Genomic DNA, 20,386 nt, shown 5'->3' on the forward strand with positions numbered 1-20,386 from the left:
GTCCCAGCCTTTCTCAGCCCAGACCCTAACCCCAGGCCTTCCCCATCTAGCTCTGATATGCTCCTCCCCTTCCCAGGGCTCCACGCAGGCCGGGAGGATGAAAGGCCCCAGCTGGGGGCTCCTTGCCACCAGTGCTGGGTCCTAAGAAAGCTGCCATCCAGGCTGGGTGAGTGTGCCCTTCCTTCTCTGCCCCTGGCAACCCTGTGGCTCCCCCACCCTCCCCTCCCGCCCCTGTCTCCTCCCCCATCTTGTGCCTCTGCCAGCATCTTCACATCTTACCTCTGGGGAGGTGCTAAGCCTCTTCTGTAGCCCAAAGCTGTGTGCTACAGAGAGGGGTTTGTAGGGTGTCATGGAACTGGTGTTGTCTTATTGTGGGTAAAATCTAAAGTGGTTTTAAATTACCTTGTTTACATTTAATTCGGGATATTACGAATTTAATGGTCAGCCCCTCACTCCCTGGCCCGTCATTAGGATTTAATCTCCTTGTTGTCGCCTCTCCCTGCCTAGTGGTCTCTGAACATTCCCTCCCACCTTCCTTCCTGTCTCATTGAGTCGGCCAAACCTGAAATGCCCCATTCTGTGTCTCTGACTCTATATATTCATGCCAGCCTTTCACCCTTGACCTTTACAGCTGCCCGGATGGCGACCCCAGCCTCGGCCCCAGACACACGGGCTCTGGTGGCAGACTTCGTAGGCTACAAGCTGAGGCAGAAGGGTTATGTCTGTGGAGCGGGTCCCGGAGAGGGCCCGGCAGCTGACCCGCTGCACCAAGCCATGCGGGCAGCTGGAGACGAGTTCGAGACTCGTTTCCGTCGCACCTTCTCTGACCTGGCGGCTCAGCTGCATGTGACCCCGGGCTCAGCCCAGCAACGCTTCACCCAGGTCTCTGACGAACTCTTCCAAGGGGGCCCCAACTGGGGTCGCCTTGTGGCCTTCTTTGTCTTCGGAGCTGCTCTGTGTGCTGAGAGTGTCAACAAGGAGATGGAGCCACTTGTGGGACAAGTACAGGAGTGGATGGTGGCCTACCTGGAGACGCGGCTGGCCGACTGGATCCACAGTAGTGGGGGCTGGGTAAGAAGCTTCTCAGTTGCTGCTCTGCACATCCCTCTGCAAAGCTGGTCGCCAGGAGGGGCGTGGGGGGGGGAAAGGAAGAGGGGGTGCTCTGGCTGGAGGCTGGGAGGCTGTGCTGGGAATAAATGAGGCATGGGGGCTGAGACTCCTTATTTGGGTGGAATCAGATGCCCTCGCTATGGGCATGGCGCTAGATGCTGCCCTCCGGGGCTGCCATGCAGCCATCACTGGATGGGCACATGGTCTATAGTAGAGGACAGAACCCACAGTCCCCATGGAAGTGCCAGCAGACAAATGGCATTCAGACGTCATTTTACACTTGAGTCCACTGGCATGGGGGCAGGACTCAGGGAGGGCGGTGGTCAGGCAAGACTAGTCAAAGGATGCCAGTTCTGAGTAGAATTTCTTATTTTATTTTTTTAGCAGAATTTTTGTCCAAGGAACAGTTGGATTCACCTGAGGCAGGGAAGGCAGATTTGCCAGGGGCTCAGGGGGGATGAGAGGGGATGCAGCCAGTTAGCTTTGGCCAGAGCGGGGCTGGGCGTGGGGTAGTGCTTGCAGTGAATGAACTGGAACTCTCCCTCTCCTCTTGCCTCTTTCCTCTCCTGATATCCCTTTCTCCTTTCTCTCCTGCTTCCTTTCTCTCCCACAGGCGGAGTTCACAGCTCTGTACGGGGACGGGGCCCTGGAGGAGGCGCGCCGCCTGCGGGAGGGGAACTGGGCCTCAGTGAGAACAGTGCTGACGGGGGCCGTGGCGCTGGGGGCCTTGGTAACTGTAGGAGCATTTTTTGCCAGCAAGTGAGGAAGTCCAGGGCCAAGTGGGCTAGGTGTGGCGGGGGACAGGAAAGCAGGAACTGAACAGAGAATGCCCTTAAAAGAAGTGGGGTGAATGGATGGGCATGGAACTAGGATGGGAACGGGCAGGATAGTGTGTGAGGGAACTGAGTGTGCCAGGCAGGCAGTTGGAATAGTGAACTGGAGACCTTGGAGAATGTATCTGGAAAGTCAGGGGGCCAGGAGACGGAGTCATTCCAGGGGGAGGGGCTGAGGGAGGGATCATGCCTACAGGTGTGGGCACAGGAAACCAGCTGGAGCTCAGTTTGCAGCCCTGAGGAAGGCGAACTTGCATAAGGGGCTGGCATCTCCATTGGATGAGTGGGATTTGGGGGAAACACAGAGGGCACGTCCCTTTGAATGGAAGCTCAGATTCTCAGGTGATAGGGAGAGGTGGCTGCGACAGGGGGCTGCTTGGACATGCGTGTGCATGTGCACGCGTGCTCATGTGCATGCTGGGCTGCTTGTCTGATCTGGCAGTAGTGGGACTAAGGAGAAAACATTCCCTCTTGCAGTGGCAAGAGCAGGGGCAGTTCTCTGCCTCACTCTCAGTCCCCCCTCCCTCCTTCCCGTGTCCCGTTGCCTCAAGGCTGAGGGAGAAACACTGTATGCAGTTGAGGGCTTCGGGCACTTCTCTGCAGAAAGTCGTGAGCAGGGCTCTGGAGAGAAGTGCAGTTCTACAGCTGGCCTTGTTCCTCCACGGTCCCCCTTCCTTGTGCGTCATGCACTTGCTGCTGCCTCCTGGGCTCTGACAGAAAGGCAGGGCTGCGGAGCCTGCAGTGGGAAGAGGCATTGGTAGCTGGACCTGCCCGCTGCCTTCCTCTCCCACTGGGGTACACTGGTGCCTAAAGTGTTCCCGATCTCTGGGACCTTATGTTCCCAAACGTAAACTCTAAATTGGGGCTCTAATTAATTTTCCTTCTGAGTGGAGACGTACATGCTGATCTGGAATACAGTCTGGGTCCTGCACGATGTCTCAGTGAGACTGTTGATGCCTTGAGAGGAACATTCCAGCTCTGAAACCCGTGGGTGTGAGGGTGATGTGTACTCGTGCCTGGCCTGTTCCGTGTGGTGGGCTCTGATGCTGCTTTGTCAAGGGCCAGGTGTTTGGGTTCTAGAGTACTTCCCGTGATCTGGAAGCATATGTATTTTCTTTGAAGCCACGCTACTTGCATGGGTGTTACTTGTCTGTACCTCAGAGTCTGCGAATGTTAACTTTAGTGCTCACAGCCCTCTAGAACAGATTCAGATGATAGCTTTTTCTTTTGAGAAAGATGATTTCACTCCAAATGCATGCCCTGAGCCAGACCTCACTGCTGCACTTTCTAAGGTGCTAAAATTGCTGCTCTCCGATGCTGACTTCTCCACACTCAGTGCTCTAGAACCCTGCCCTTGACCCTGAGCACTGATCAGCTTAGCTAGACCATGGTTAACTCTTCTTGGAGATTTTTCACTTGGTCCCAGAAGGTGGCAACATAGTTGTACTCACTAAAATGTGGGACCAAAATTGGCCTCAGGTGGTTAGCCCAAACTTTTACGCTTGAGCGAGGGCTGCACTTTTCAATGGTGTTTATGGGGGAGGTGGTAGGCTGCATGTGCCACTGGCCTGTCCTGAGTATGCTGATGCTAGGAACTCAGCGCTGCTCTGTGGCAGGCCATTGGGGTGGGGGTGGGGGTGTCTCTGACCTGCTCAGGACTAACTAGGCCAGTAGTTTTCAAACTGCTTGGCAGAGCCCCAACATTTCCTAGGGGTTGCCTCAGGAGTCCTTGGGGAAAGTGAAGGTGAAAGAGGAGGGCAGAGGGTGGCACTCTGAACAGGCTGGACTACTTGCCCTCAAACAGAACAGCTCTCCTTGTAGTTGTCTTACATGTCGGGGTTCAGGGTAAGATTTTATTTGCATTAAGGGGTTTGCTGCTGAAAAAGTTAGAAAACCACTGACTAGACCATCAGCTCCAAATTGGAGCTTGTGCTCCCCCAGATTTGGGGCAGACTCATCACCCTACCCTCTACTCCAGGGTGCCTTTCCATGTTAGCTCTTCTGGGGGCCTTTAGCAAACAGGGGCAATGGGGACCATGGTTACTGAGATGCCCCACTCTGAGGCCTTCACACCTGGGTGGAAGGAGGGGCTGTATTCTGAAAGTGAAAGGGGGTTGGTATGGATTCCTAGAAGCATAGCTTTGGTGGGACCACAGTGAGCTGTTTTGAACCATCTGGCCCTTCTTGAGGGGCAATGGAAACTCCAGAGAATCTTCTGTCAGGGAAAAGTAGAGACTCTTCTAGAGCCATATAGTTCCTTGGGATTAGTTCTTGGCCAGGAAGCCTGAGTATGGTTCCTAGTTTTTAAACCCCTTCCTTTTTTTTTTTTTTTTTTTTTTTTTTAAATAAGGGACATAAATCTAATTGCTATTTTTCAGAGATTAAATGGGTGGAGAGGGTGTTTCCTTTTCTCCAGAGCTCAAAGGGGCAAATAGGGATTTGCTTAGGCCAAGGAAAGAGCAGAAGTAGAGCAACTGGGTCCTGCGATTATTAAGCCCACTCCCCACTTGTTCTAGGGCATACACTATTTTACTTTTTTAAATCACAAAATGGCGGGAGAAAGATTTGGTTAGTTTAGAAGAAAAGAGAAAGCTCTATAAATATAAATATATATTCCTGTATTTTTATTTAATAATTTATAAATACCAAGTTCGTTTGACTTTTATTTTTGTGTAATATGTAATGGTCGTATTAAAGAAATAAATAATAAATAAAGCCCAGAAGTTTAATGAGAAGGACTGATCAGGGTTTGTGACTTCTACACTGTGTAGCCTGGGGTCCGGATGTTTCTTTCTTTTTATAATTTTTTTTAATTGTCTAAAGTTTTATATATGTTTCCTTTCCCCCAATGGACTTCTTCCCCCACCACCCCAGGACATTTCTTGATCCAATCATCTCGTCATGCCCTTTGTTAAAGGCAAAAATTGGAATATTAGAGATTTTGGAAAGCGTTGAGATAGGAAATCAGAGTTGTTCCCCTATCTTGCCACTTTTGTCAAGTGCCTAAAGCTAAGAACTCCATCTGTGCCAGCCCAAGCCTTCAGAGGTGGTGTGTATGTGGTACTTTGAAACGGCACAAAGAAAGCCTACCAAAGATCTTTGTATGATGGCAGTCAGGTCCCCAGTTGTGTTCAAACTCTAATCAGAAGCGTGTGATGATGAGCATTTCTTCCCAATATACCCTGTGGCCTACTTTATTTAGACTTAAAATAAGTCTGGCGAAAATGAAGTTCCTGCTTCCTTTCCTGGTCCCTTGAGATATTTGGTTTCAGACATTTTCATGCAAACTGCTAAGCTGGTTGGAAACTACAGGAATTAGCCCATTCTCTGTACTTCTAGTCGAGGACCACATCAAAATCATGTCTGACAGAAATAGTGATCCTAATTTTAAATTACAAGCAGAATTTTCTAGTCTTTCTAGAATCCAATGCAATAAAATATTTGGGTTTATGTGTTAAAAATGTAGAAGGAAGTATATTGCTTAGAGGCAGGGTTGCATTTCCATTCTCTGTAAAAAAAAATATATATACAGGTAGGACATCTTAAAATTTGAGAGTGGCTTGGTGAACATGGTACTAGGGGAAAGGGGAATTGGATGCTCTTAATAGTTAATACCTTCAGGTTATGATAGCTAGAGCATTTATCTCCACTGCAGTGTTTTTGGTTTAATAATTGATTAACTTATACTTGCCAAAAAGCAACATCTTACTAGAATACTCAAAAGACAAAACATGGCCCAGGCTGATTTGGCTCAGTGGATAGAGCATCGGCCTGTGGACTGAAGGGTCCTGGATTCGATTCTGGTCAAAGGGACTCATTTTAGACTAAATGGACAGGTGGATTGTTTACCTTTCAGTTTTCTATAAATGTTATTTCTCCAAATGGCACTTTTGGTTAAAGTTAAGCAACATTTAGTTACAATTTTAGCAAATTGTTGGATTGTAGATATTCTGTGTTTTTATTATACTTAAGACCAGATCCTTTGAAAACTTTAAAAGCTGCCTTAAATGTGGATATAGATGAAATATAAATTACAGTATTTTAACAATCAACCAGAAAACAATATAATGAAATGTTATATAGTCTCATTCAGTCATTCATGTAGCAAAATATTCAAACATTTTTTGTGTGTTAAGCATAGTACTAGGCACTGACGTAGAGAAGTGAACAAACAAGCACAGATTTCTGCCATCATGTTACTTACATTCTAGTAAGAGAAACAAATAAGATAAATAAATTTCACAATATTCACGAATGTGACATTTAATGTTAGGTGACAAATGCTATGAAGAGCCTAGCCAGTTTGGCTAAATGGCTAGAGCATCAGCCTACAGACTGAAGAGTCCCAGGTTCGATTCTGGTCAAGGGCACACCCTGGGGTTGTGGGCTCCATCCCCAGTGATCAATGATTCTCTCATCATTGAAGCTTCTCTCTCTCCCTTTTCCTTCCTCTTGTAAATAAATAAAAATATATGTTTTTAAAACGCTATGAAGAAAAATAATTCAAAATAAAAAAATAATGGAAGGTACAGATTTCAAATTTAAATAGAGTGGTTAGGAAAGGCTTCATTTCTAAGGTGACAAGTAAAGTCATTAAAAATGAAACTGGAGCCCTAGTTGGTTTGGTTTAGTAGATAGAGTGTCAGCCTGCGGACTGAAAGGTCCTGGGTTTGATTCTGGTCAAGGGCACATGTCTGGCCCAATCCACAGTAGGGGATGTGCAGGAGGCAGCTGATCAATGATTTTTATCATTGATGTTTCTATCTCCATCTCCCTCTCCTTTCTTCTCTGAAATCAATAAAAATATATATTAAAAATGAAACTGGAAAAATATTTTATTGATATGGAAAGATGTTTCTGTGTCTTATTGGATAAAAAAGAAAATAGGTTAGAAAATAATATATACACCCTAGCTGGAGTGGCTCAGTGGTTGAGTGTCAACCTAAGAACCAGAAGATCAGGGTTCGATTCCCAATCAGGGCATATGCCCGGATTGTGGACTCTATCCCCAGTTGGGGGCATGCAGGAGGCAGCCAGTCAGCGATTCTCTCATTGATGCTTCTCTCCCCACCCCTTCTTCTTTCCTCTCTGAAATCAATAAAAAAATATATTTAAAAAAAATATATATATATACCGTATTTTCTGGCGTATAAGACAACCCCCTAATTTTACAGTTAAAACATAGGTTTAGGCCTATATTTGCTGTATAAGACTACCCCCCACTTCAAAGAAAAGACTTACTTTGCCATCAAGATCTGCAGGTAATTTTTGTGCAATTTTGGTCTTTTGCCCCCGATTTTCGGTTGCCTTTTTTTCATTTCAAAAGTCGTCTTATACGCCGGAAAATACATACAGTATGTTCCCCAAAATAAATAAATGTGTGCACACATGCCTCTATATGTATTTTTGTGTTGAAAATTTCAGGAAGGGTATATACCAAAATATCAGTAGTGATTATCTCTGGGTGGTGGATTTTATGGGTGATTTTGTTTAATTCTTTTTGTTACCAGTATTTTCTGATGTTTTTTTAAAAAAACGTTTTTATTGCCCAGCTGGGAATCTCAGTGGTTGTGCATCAACCTATGAATCAGGAGGTCATGGTTCAATTCCTGGTTAGGGCACATGCCTGGGTTGGTTGCAGGCTTAATCCCCAGAGGGCGTCATGCAGGAGGTAGCTAATCAATGATTCTCTCTCATCATTGATGTTTCTATCTCTCTTTCCCTCTCTGAAATCAATAAAAATATATTTTAGCCGAAACCGGTTTGGCTCAGTGGTAGAGCATCGGTCTGCGGACTGAAGGGTCCTGGGTTCGATTCCAGTCAAGGGCATGTACCTTGGTTGTGGGCACATCCCCGATAGGGGGTGTGCAAGAGGCAACTGGTCGATGTTTCTCTCTCATCGACGTTTCTAACTCTATCTCTCTTCCTCTCTGTAAAAATCAATAAAATATATTTTAAAAAATAAATAAAAATATATTTTAAAATGTCTTTTTATTGATTTTGTTTATTTATTTTTATTGAATTTAGAGCAAGAGGACAGGAAGGGGAGAGAGAGATAGAAACATTGATGCATCAACATATATTGGCTGCCTCCTGCATGCCCCTACTGGGGATCGAGTCTACAACCGGGCATGTACCCTGACTGGGACCGCTTGGTGCATGCCTCGACCCTCAACCTCAGCAACACAGGGCCGGGCTATTTTCTGATATTTTAATAAGGAATACACAATTCTGGTACAGTATTTTAAAATAAGATTTTTAGGTACAAAGTTTTTAAAAAGTTAACCAAACAGAATGGAAATTAAGCAGCCAAACAGAGGTTCCTTCTCATTTAAATGGCCACCCCACTTATATACAAGGGCAGACCTGGGGATTGAAGTAGGTAGGGCTGGACTTTGACTAGAAAGAATTGGAGTCTGGCCCCGCAGGTGTGGCTCAGTGGTTGAGTGTCAACCTATGAACCAGGAGACCATGCTTTGATTCCGGGCCAGGGCACATGCTCAGGTTTCAGACTCCATCCCAGTAGGGGGTGTGCAGGAGGCTGCTGATCAATGATTCTCTCTAAATCACTGATATTTCTCCCTCTCCCTTCCTCTCTAAAATCAATGCATACATACATATATTTTTATTTATTTATTTATTTATTTATTTATTTATTATTTTATAAAAGAAAGAGCCCTAGCTGGTTTGTCTCAGTGGATAGAGCATCCACCCTTTAAAGGGTCCTGGATTCCAGTCAAAGGCATGTACCTCAGTTGCAGGCTCAATCCCTGGCCGGGAGGCAACCAATCAATGTGTTTCTCTCACATTGATGTTTTTCTCGCTTTGTCTCCATCCCTCCCACTTTCTCTAAAATTCAATGCAAAAATATCCTCCAGTGAGGATTAATAACAAAAAATACCTTTTAAAAAATTGAGAGTCTGTTTCAAAATAGAGTAAAACAATCAAGCTCTAAGATTCTAGATTAACACTGTCCAATATAAATAGAAAACAAGCCACAGAGGTAGTTTTACATTTTCCAGTAGCCTCACTGAAAATGAGCCAGGGTGACTCAGTATGTTAGAGCACTGTCCTGTGCACTGAAAGGTTTCAAGTTCAATTTCTGCTCACAGCACATACCTAGGTTGTGGGTTCGATTCCTAATTGGAGCGCATTCAGGAAAGCAACAGATTGATGCTCCTTTCTCATATCAATGTTTCTCTCTTTTCCTCCCCCCCTCTCTAAAATCAATAAGTATGTCCTCAGGTGAGGATTCAAAGAACAAACAAAAAAATAGGTAAAACTAATTTTAATAATATTTTATTTAACCCAGTATATAAAAACTTACCATTTCAACCTAAAATTAATATTAAACAATAAAGATATAGTCTCCTTTTCATACTAAGTCATTGAAATTGGATATATATTTGACACTTCCAGCACATCTCATTTTAGACTACTCATTGTTTCACGGGCTCAATACCCATGTGTGACTAATAGTAGTTCTAGATTTTAGAGAATTATTGTAGCTGGTAAAAAGCAGAGCTCTGGCCAGGTAGCTCAGTTGGTTAGAGCAGTGGTCTGTAAACTGTGGCTCATGAGTCACACGCGGCTCTCAAGCCGTGTTTTGCCGCTCTGTTGACTAATGAGTTTGCCGACCACTGGGTTAGAGCATTATCCCACGGTTGTGGGTTTAATCCCCCACAGGGCACATACAAGAATTAACTAATTAATGCATATACAAATGGAACAACAAATAGATGATTCTTTCTTTAAAATCAATAAATAATATTAAGCAAAAAGATTTTTTTTTTCAAAGCAAGAGTCAAAAATGGACATTGAATTACCAAGAAGCCAAGTATTTATGTTTAGTGAGAAAACTTTTCCCTTCCGGACAGAACTTGTTTTACTGATTTAATTCTCCTTTTCGCAATTGCACTGACCATTCACTTCTATTAACATATTTTTCCTTCTTCTTGGGCACATCACTGAGTTTCAGTTTTCCCAAAGTTCTACAGCTCTCTATTGATAGGTTATTACTGAAGGAAAATTATATGCATAATGGGTGAATCTCATATCATTAAATGATTTTTAAAAATCATTCTCAAAAAAATAAAATAAAATAATCATTCTCAGAGTCATCATTTTGATGTTCTTTAAAGATCAATAACAGGCAAGAAATTAAATCATATTTTACAGAAGATGATTCACTTAGTTATCACTTATTGAGCACATAGGAATAGGCAATGGGTAAATATCAATAAGATGAAACCCATGCCTTCTAACAGGGAAGTATCTTTATAAGAAACCATGCAAATATCCTTTTTTTAATGTGTTTAAAAAAGTAATCATGCTTATTAGAGTAAGTTTGGAAGTTGGCAATTTTACAAATTTTAAATAAAAATAATATATGATATTGTGGGGAAATTATAGAACATAGAAGATTATAAAGAAGAAGATCAATCATAATCCTACTTCCCAGAAAGAACCACTATTAATGTTTTGGCAATTGCTTTCCCATCTTTTATCTATGCTTATATTTTATGATCACACTTATACGTAATGTATACTACAATTCTATTATTTAGCAAGCATTTTTCTTTATTAAACTATTTTGAAGGCATAATGACTATTAAAAATTACATCTATGTTCGTACAATAATTTTCCTAAAAATGCCCAATTGCACGTTAAAATTGTTTACATTTTTTTCATTTTGATGGATATTTTAATTCTCAAATGTTTTTCCAGTATTTAGATTATTTCTTTGTTTATAAAATGTTCCTATTGATTTTAGAAAGAGAGGAAGGCAGAGGGAGAAAGAGAAACATCAATGATGCGAGAATCATCGATCCGCTGCCCCCTGCACATCCCTTACTGGGGATCCAGCCTGCAACCTGGGTATGTGCCCTGACCAAGAATCAAACCATGCCCTCCTAGTTCACACCCACCAGGCTGGATTATTTCTTTAGAATAGATAATAAGAAATACAATCACATATTTTGTATTTAAAAAATATTTTTATTGACTTTGCACAGAGAAGAAGGGAGAGAGATAGTTAGAAACATCGCTGGGAGAGAAACATCAATTAGCTGCCTCCTGCACACCCCCTACTGGGGATGTGCCCGCAACCAAGATACATGCCCTTGACCGGAATCGAACCTGGGACCCTTGAATCCGCAGGTTGATGCTCCTCTAAGCCAAACCGGTCAGGGCTACAATTACATTTTAAAAGCTTTTGGTACATTTAGCCAAAGATAAGCCTACACTGGTTCTTGTTCTTTTTTACCCCCAATACCTAATTTTTTGTTTTTGTTTTTTATTTTTTTAATTTATTTTTAAAAAAATATTTTTGATTTTTTACAGAGAGGAAGGGAGATAGCCAGAAACATTGATGAGAAACAGATCAGCTGCCTCCTGCACACCCCCTACTGGGGATATGTCCATAACCAAGGTACATGCCCTTGACTAGAATTGAATCCGGGACCCTTCAGTCCACAGGCTGATGATCTATCCATTGAGCCAAACCAGTTTAGGCTGTTTTTATTTTTTTAAATAAGATATACATAGTTTTAATCATTCTTTACATACAAATTTGCATTCTACTTTTTTAGACTAACAAAAATTTTTGTATGTTATTACATACTATTATGTGTAAACCTTTTATTTTTATTTATTTATTTTTGCTAATTCTCACCTAAGGACATTTTTCTATTGATTTTTAGAGAGAGTAGGAGGTAGAGGGAGAAACAGAAACATCAATGTGAGAGAGACACATTGATTAGTTGCCTTCTGTACCCACCTTGACCAGGGCTGGGGAAACTGCAACCAAGGTGCATGCCCTTGACTGGAATCGAACCCCGGACCCTTCAGGCTGAGAGCCGACGCTCTATATATTGGGGATCGAACTGAACCAAATCAGCTAGGGTTGTGTAGACCTTTTAATAGGTACATAATAATCTTTGGATATATTATAGTTTGCCTAAACACTTGTCTATTGTTGGAACTTAGTTTTTTTTCCAGTTTCAGCATCATACATAATGTAATCTTTGTGTTTTAAAACAAACCTTACAGTAATTTTGATGGATCTGAACTTTGCAAACTAACTTTTAATTCCTGCTCACTTCTAATTAGTTTCATGACTTGGGCAAGTTACTTTACTTATTCCTCATCTGTAAAAAAGATTATAGTTTTGGAAATACTTCCTAGGGTGGTCATGAGACTGCAATGAGATAATATACAATAGTAAAGAGGCTAGGATTGTGCCTGCTACAAAATCAAGTGCTCAACAAAATTAGGAATGAAGGCATTTAAAAATAATCCTATTTCTCTAAATTGGTTTGTTTAGATTAAACACCCAAATCTTCATTGGATTAAGTATAGTATAAAAGGTTTTTCTTCCAGTGAACTCACATTTAAGAGCTTGTCTTCCATGCTGAACTTAGTTCTCCCAAACCAGTGAAGCTGATGAAGAAATTTTCAAACAACTGTGACTGTGACTCTGCTCCAAGTTCCCCTGATTCTGAGGTAAGATTTTGTGAGGAAAAAGTGAGTGATGGGGGGAGAGTGGGGTATACTGAGAAGCTTTTGACTTTTGTTTTTGCAGACAGGGATGCCCTCTAGTCCAAATCCTCCAGGTCCTATTGGGGTTGTTGAACTATTTGGTTAGGCTCATGTTAAACTGGCTTTCAAACCATAGCTTGGTCTGGCTACAAACATCCCTCTTGCTGATTTAGTACCTCTGTCCTTTCATTTAAAAAAAAAATGCATAGGGTCACTATTGAAATATGACAACCCTGCCTTCCAGGACTAGGTCTCACTGGTATCTAATAGTGCAACAGTGTGGTGGGATCCTAACCGGAGAAATTCCTCTGGGGTCTGAAGGAGGGTTTGGGGGCTGGGAAAGCACTGAAGATGAAGGGTGGTACACAGACCCTCAGTCAACTCATCCTTTGCCAGCAAACATTGGACACTTAGCTATGTCTAGGTACGTATATATATTGCCCCACAGTGGAGATGCAAATATAACTAGGATCCAGACTCTTATCTCCAAGTTCTCAGGACCTAGTTAGGAAACGCAACACAAAATAATTCAGGCCACAGTGAAGTAGGTCCCTCCCCTGCCCCCCATGGGAGAGGAGGGGAGGCTAGTGGAAGGCTTCTCAGAAGAGGTTTGCTGAAGAGGAGCTGCACGTAGGGGCACCAACGGGTGCAGGTACACGCACTGGAACGGAAATAACATTTGTGTAGTTGTCTAGTCCTGAGGTCTGTAAGCCACGTGAGTAGTTTGGAGGCTACCTGGACAGCAAGGGGGGGCGGGGGGGAGCACACTCAGTCTGGGAGTGGTGCTGATTGGAGGGGCGACCCTGGAAGTCGAGAGGCCCATTAAGGGGATTAAGCAAAAAAGTTCAAGCGAGATAAGGAGCAGGCGAAACTGGGACATGCGCAGAGGTCTCGGAAAATACGTCCGTGCAGGAAGACAGAACGGAGAGGACTAGGGCCTTGGAGCTCTGGAACAAGGATTCCTCCCTGCTTTCCTGTTGGGCAGACCTGGTGGATGGTAGTACCAGTAACTTGAATGGGGAAAAAGCAAGCTCCTTCTTGGGGACCTCCATTTCAAGCAATATTCCCATCTACGGGTGCTTTTCTGGTCAGGAGACCAGTTTCCAGAAACCGCCGCAATGTGTCCGGCTCATACCTTCCAACAGTTGACAACCAGTAGTGTCAAATGGTGGCCACTTTAAGACTAGTCAGTCATGTGACCTGGGTTTTCCTTTGCGGGAAGCCCGGCGTGCCATTTGAGGGCAAGGGTCATCTATCAAAACGGACGTCAGCCCTTCGCGAGCCAATCGACTTCTGAGACTGAGCCACCGGGTCTAGGCAATCGGAAGATTGGTCCTTTCCACTTGTCTAGCCAGCGGCCAATCACGGGGCGTCTTATACCCCTTACACCCGCCCATAAGCGGAAGAAGCAGGAAAGGCGTCACAGCGTGGCGGTATTGTTACCTAAGGACTTGAGAGGAGGTGGGACGCGCGTTGATTGACTGGCCGATTTCACCTACCGGGATTTGAGAATTTGGAGCCATCTCCCGCCTCGGAGGTGGGGTCTTATTTGATTGCCAAGTAACATTACCCAATGGAGTCTTAGCCCGTAATGACGGGCAGGCTGCTTGACTAATGAGTCGTCGGCGTGGCCCGCACAGCTCTCCAATCGCTGGGCGGCGGGCCCCAGTCTGAGCGGCGATGGCGGCGGCGGCGGCGGCGGCAGCGGCAGCGGGGGCTGCGGGCGGTCGGGGCTCCGGGCCGGGGCGGCGGCGCCATCTTGTGCCCGGGGCCGGTGGGGAGGCCGGGGAGGGGGCCCCGGGGGGCGCAGGGGACTACGGGAACGGCCTGGAGTCTGAGGAACTGGAGTCTGAGGAGCTGCTGCTGGAGCCCGAGCCAGAGCCCGAGCCTGAAGAGGAGCCGCCCCGGCCCCGTGCCCCACCGGGCGCCCCAGGCCCTGGGCCTGGCTCGGGAGTCCCCGGCAGCCAGGAGGAGGAGGAGGAGCCGGGACTGGTCGAGGGGGACCCGGGGGACGGCGCCATTGAAGACCCGGTGAGGGAAGGAGGCGAGCGAGCTGGCGGCGGACCGGCCGTGTCACGGGAGGCCCTGGGCCGGGCGGGGGGTGCGGTGGGCGGGGAGTAACGTGGCTGGGGCCGGGCCCGGAGCCTCGGCCGCCCCGAGAGGCCGGGCCGGCGGATTGGGGCGTCACGGGCGCCCAGTGGCGGTGTGCAGGAGGCTGCCAGCATTTCTTGTCGTAATGACCCTCGCGTGGGGTGAGGGAAATGGCCGAGCGCGGCCGGGGCCGCGTGCGGAGCGAGAGCGGGCAGAGCCCCGCAGCGGTTCCTCCTCAGCTCCTCTCCATACCTCCCCCGCTCGTTGCAGGAGCTGGAAGCGATTAAAGCTCGAGTCAGGGAGATGGAGGAGGAAGCCGAGAAGCTAAAAGAGCTGCAGAACGAGGTGGAGAAGCAGATGAACATGAGTCCACCTCCAGGCAATGGTGAGTGAGCGGCGCTTGCACGCGGGGCCGGGCCCCGGGTTGGAAGGGTTTTGCGGGATCAGATTGGCCTGGACTTTGGAACAGCTTGTCATCAATTACTGACCAGGTGCCGGCGGCCACAGTCCGTTGTGGATTCCTTTGACCTTTGTGAAGCAAGCTGTTTTGGTGAGGGTGGTGGGTGCCTCCCTTTGTCCCCGTTACAGATATATTTGTCTTTGTTCTTAGTCTACCTCTGACCTGTGTGGAGATTGCCAGCTGGCATTTGACCTTCAAGCTTAATAATTCTTCCTTAAACTGGGGACTCCTTAGTTAGGAGTCCTGAGATAAACCTCTCAGCTGCAGGGGCTTCCCCTTTACTCATCCTTTCAACCAAACCTATTCATTAAGGACTTGATTTGGGAACGGAGGGGATTTCTGTACTGTTTTTCTTTTCTTTTTTTGTTTTGTTTTTTTGTTTTGTTTTTAAGATTGTATTATCCTATTTCTTCACTTGGCTAATATTTAGTGAGAACCTACTGTGTGCTAGGCACTATTTCAGGCAATGGGTATAGCAAAGAACAGACCAAAAGCTTAGTGTTCGCTAGGGATGGAGGTGGTGCATATATTAGTCAAGTAAAAAAACAATAATTTTTTTCCTGATTTTTTTTTTTTTTCCCGTCCAAAGCTGGCCCAGTGATCATGTCTATTGAGGAGAAGATGGAGGCTGATGCCCGTTCCATCTATGTTGGCAATGTATGTACTAAGGCCCAGATTGGGGTTGGTGGGAGGTTTTGTTTTGGGGAATTACTTAATAGAAGCCTTGAAAGGAACATCTCTAGGATAGGTGGTAGATTTGGGGGCTGAGGGAGTGTTGGGAGTTGGTAAAAAGTAATAGCAATCAAAACAGCCTCTGGGGTTGGAAAGAAAAGAGATTAGTTCCTTGGAGAACCAGATTTGATATACCTTCCTCTGGATGGTTAACATATACCTCACAGGCTAAGCAGTGTATCTATTGAGATGGGAATTTATCCAGTACCTTTGAAATGTAACCCCTTCCATATATATACATATCTCCTCACAGGTGGACTATGGTGCAACAGCAGAAGAGCTGGAAGCACACTTTCATGGCTGTGGTTCAGTCAACCGTGTTACCATACTCTGTGACAAATTTAGTGGCCATCCCAAGGGGTAAGTGTGGAAGTATATTGGGGTCATTTTAGTCACAATTTAAAAATAGGCTATTGTAGCCTTAGCTGGTTTGGCCCAGTGGTTAAGAGTGTTGGCCTTCGGACTGAAGGGTCCTGGGTTTAATTCTGGTCAAGAGCACATGCCTCAGTTACAGCCTCTACCCTGGTCTGGGTGCTTGTGAGAGGCAACCAATCAATGTGTTTATCTCACATCGATATTTCTCTCTCTCCCTCTCTTCCACTCTCTAAAAACCAATGGAAAAAAAACCCTCAGGTGAGGATTTAAATAAATAGATAAAAGTAAGATTATTTTATATTGGGGATTAGATTAACTTGCCATTCAAACAAGTGTCTTTTTTAAAAATTTTTATTGATTTCAGGTAGGTAGGGAGAGAGAGGGATAATACCATCAATGATGAGAGAGAATCATTGATAGGCTGCCTCCTGCACACTCCCTACTGGCAGTGGAGGCTGCAATAGGGCATGTGCCCTTGACCAGAATTGAACCCCGGACCCTTCAGTCCGAAGGCTGACGCTCTGTCCACTGAGTCAAACCACTAGGGCTTATGGCTTTAATGTTGATGTACAGGGGTGGGCAAAGTGGGTTCACAGTGGCAGATATGGAAGAATATGTAATAAATTTGCTTACAACTGTAAACCTACTTTTGCCCAAATCTGCATTTCAGAGGGTGCACATAAATGCTTTGAGGGGCCAGACAAAATAAAGGTGGAGGCTAAGTATGAATGGGATCATGAACTAGAAGGGGAAGGGCAGCTTCTGCTTGGCCTTACCAGGTTCTGTCATATGGAAATTGAGGCCCTATATACCCTGTTTTACAATTTTCTAAGAATAGCTGGACATTTTGATTAAAATTTCTCATTAAAAAGCCGAAAGCGGTTTGGATCAATGGATAGAGCGTTGGCTTGGGGACTGAAAGGTCCCGGGTTTGATTCCGGTCAAGGGCATGTACCTTGGTTGCAGGCATATCCCCAGTAGGGGTGTGCAAGAGGCAGCTGATCGATGATTCTCTCATCAATGTTTCTAACTCACTCTCTCCCTTCCTCTCTGTACAAAATCAATAAAATATATTTTTTAAAATTCTCATTAAAAAAATGTGGCCAGCCCTGGCATGTTTGGCTTAGTGGATAGAGCGTCAGCCTGTGGACTAGGGGAGGTTTCCCAGGTTCGATTCCAGTCAAGGGCGTGTACCTTGGTTGCAGGCACATCCCCAACCAAGTGGGAAGTGTGCAGGAGGCAGCTGATCGATGTTTCTGACTCACTATCCCTCTCCCTCTCGGTGCAATAAAATATATATTTTTTTAGAAATGTGGCCAGCTGGCTGGTATGACTATTTTTTTGACCAATAATTTAAAGGATGAACACATTATGCCCAAATAAAGCTTGCCTGTAAGTTGAATATTACCTATGAGCTACTATTTGCATTCTCAGATAGCTAACGTCTCACTTTTTTGCAGGTTTGCATATATAGAGTTCTCAGACAAAGAGTCAGTGAGGACTTCCCTGGCCTTAGATGAATCCCTATTTAGAGGAAGACAAATCAAGGTAAGCCCCATGTTCACTGCTATTTTGGTTCTATGTAAACGCTCTAGGTTGACTAAAGCTCTACATTGTGCACCCTTCACTCAGGTAATCCCCAAACGAACCAACAGACCAGGCATCAGCACAACAGACCGGGGCTTCCCACGAGCCCGATACCGTGCCCGGACCACCAACTACAACAGTTCCCGCGCTCGATTCTACAGTGGTTTTAACAGCAGGCCCCGGGGTCGTGTCTACAGGTCAGGATAGATGGGCTGCTCCTCTCCCCCACGTCCCATGAACCTTTATGCTTCTCTCCTGATCTGAGGAACCTTCCCTTACCCTCCCCTTGGTCTCCAGGGACTTGGTCTCCTGCCTGTGCAGGGTGAGGAAGGTAGTTGCAGGCCATGCCAGGCGGCCAGTCTCATCATCATTTTATGGAGCAGGAATTGGTCATAAGGGCTGAATTTCTCCACTCTGTTCTGAGACAGGCTTCTTCCCCCAGCATGATTTTTCTTGAGAATTGGTGGCCGAATGGGTTTACACAGAAGGTCTGGAAGAACAGGGCCTCAGAGCAGCAAAAATACAGCTTGGACATTTTTGCTTTTCTTAGTTAGGGAGGTGTTGACGTTTGAAGGTTCCTTGGAAGAGTACCAGAGGCTAGTTGATCCTCCTCAGCAACCATGTGGGAGGATATTGAGATATTTGCTCTTTAACTGAGCCAGTCTTTTGCGGTGCCTATGTTGCTTTGCTTTATTTCTCTTCACTCAAATAGGTAAGTTAGGTATATAGACCTGGGCTTTTCATAATATTTACCTATCTGCTCCAGGAGTTAGGTTCTGTTGGTGAGGGCCAAAAGTACACCTGTGGAGAATCCAGAAAACTACATACAATGAGTCCCTTTCCTTGCTCCTTTGTCTCAGATGCACTTCTCTATTGCCACTGTTTGGAGAATAATTTTGTTAATCCCTCCTCCCATTTGCCAGCTGTGTCACTGTTTCTGAGCTAGCGGGATTAGTTTTAGTATACTTGGAAATTTTCTTTGCCCCCCCTTCCCTTAACTGGGGTGAGGGCCCATGGGGAGGGGCTTGTTCTGAACTGTCTAGTGATTGTGTTAACACCAAACTCTCCTTCTTTCTTCCAGGGGCCGGGCTAGAGCGACTTCATGGTATTCCCCTTACTAAAAAAAGTGTGTATTAGGAGGAGAGAGAGGAAAAAAGAGGAAAGAAGGAAAAAAAAAAGAATTAAAAAAAAAAAAGAAAACAGAAGATGACCTTGATGGAAAAAAAAATATTAAAAAAAAAAAAAAAGATATACTGTGGAAGGGGGGAGAATCCCATAACTAACTGCTGGGGAGGGACCTGCTTTGGGGAGTAGGGGAAGGCCCAGGGTGTGGGGCAGGGGGCTGCTTATTCACTCTGGGGATTCGCCATGGACTCGACTCAACTGTGCAAGCTGCTCCCACTGTTTCCCTGTCCCACTTCACCCCTTTGGGGGCTGCTCAAGGGTAGGTGGGCATGGATGGTAGGAGGGATTTTTTTTTTTTAAACCCAGGGCTCTGGAAGGACACCAAACTGTTCTGCTTGTTACCTTCCCTCCATCTTCCTCACTTTCACAGTACCCTCCTGCCTGCTCCTGTCCTGCCAGGTCATCCACCCATCCCACCCCTCTTTTCTGGCTCCCTGTTCCTTCAGATGCCTGGTGATCTATTTTGTTTCCTTTTGTGTTTCTTTTTCTGTTTTGAGTGTCTTTCTTTGCAGGTTTCTGTAGCCGGAAGATCTACGTTCCGCTCCCAGCGGCTCCAGTGTAAATTCCCCTTCCCCCTGGGGAAATGCACTACCTTGTTTTGGGGGGTTTGGTGACTTTTTTTGTTTTTCAGTTTTGTTTTGTTTTTCCTTTGCTTTTTTTTTTTTTTTTCTCCTTCCCTTTTATTTGGAGGGAATGGGAGGAAGTGGTAACAGGGAGGTGGGAGGTGGATTTTGTTTATTTTTCTAGCTCATTTCCAAGGGGTGGGAGTTTTTTTAAAATGTGTCATGAATAAAGTTGTTTTTGAAAATAAAAATTGTTTGGCCTTTTGAGTGTAAGAATTATTTTATCATCCTAGTCTGTCTTAGATGTCAGAAGACTATTAATTCTCCTCTGAGGAAGTGCTGGTATTGTGGAATGGAAGTTCTTAGTTACGAATTAAGGAACAGGAGTTAAAGTGAAAAAACTACTTTCTGGATGACATGTAGCCCTGATTAGTATTTGAGAAGTAAATTAAATGAGTTTGGGGAAGTAAAAGAATGACTAGATTAGAGTGATCTAATAGCACTTTTGTGTGTGTTCCTGATAAAACGTGCAAATGAATTATTCACCCCATCACCACTAGAATCTTAAGATTGTGGTCTGGGTAGGCTAACCTGTCTATCCCAAGGTAAGAAAGAAAACAAAAATTGAGCTAACAGTTGTGAAGTTTCTATTACCTTAGCAATGCAGTGACCACATAACATTTGCTAATTTATTTTGGGTCTTTGAGGATCAAAACCGGCTTTTCGGCTTTTTAGTATCCTGAAATTTAGTAGTCTAGTTACGTGGTCATGTTAATAACCTAATTTCTCCATTTTATTTTTTAATGTCAGTCTTAAAATCCTTGGATACTGTAATCACCTCTGCTCAAACTTCCATAAAATCTCCATTACTTAGAGGGCTTCAAATACTTAAACTTCGGTCCGTGTCCTT

General features: G+C 44.9%; 1 protein-coding gene across 1 annotated transcript; it reads left to right on the plus strand.

Moving 5' to 3' along the window:
- Nucleotides 1-76: 76 nt before the first annotated feature.
- Nucleotides 77-19,727, plus strand: LOC118725335 (polyadenylate-binding protein 2). Its single transcript, XM_036449017.2, has 10 exons — nucleotides 77-166; nucleotides 632-1,071; nucleotides 1,724-1,871; nucleotides 14,159-14,514; nucleotides 14,845-14,959; nucleotides 15,624-15,691; nucleotides 16,020-16,126; nucleotides 17,602-17,689; nucleotides 17,774-17,925; nucleotides 18,810-19,727. The coding sequence occupies exons 2-10, from the start codon at nucleotides 640-642 to the stop codon at nucleotides 18,847-18,849; spliced, it is 1,506 nt and encodes a 501-aa protein (XP_036304910.2). The 5' UTR covers nucleotides 77-166; nucleotides 632-639; the 3' UTR covers nucleotides 18,850-19,727.
- The last annotated feature ends 659 nt before the right edge of the window (nucleotides 19,728-20,386 follow it).

The sequence above is a fragment of the Pipistrellus kuhlii genome, unplaced genomic scaffold (assembly GCF_014108245.1).
Source record: "Pipistrellus kuhlii isolate mPipKuh1 unplaced genomic scaffold, mPipKuh1.p scaffold_m20_p_1, whole genome shotgun sequence".
In the NCBI taxonomy this organism is placed as follows: Eukaryota; Metazoa; Chordata; class Mammalia; order Chiroptera; family Vespertilionidae; genus Pipistrellus; species Pipistrellus kuhlii.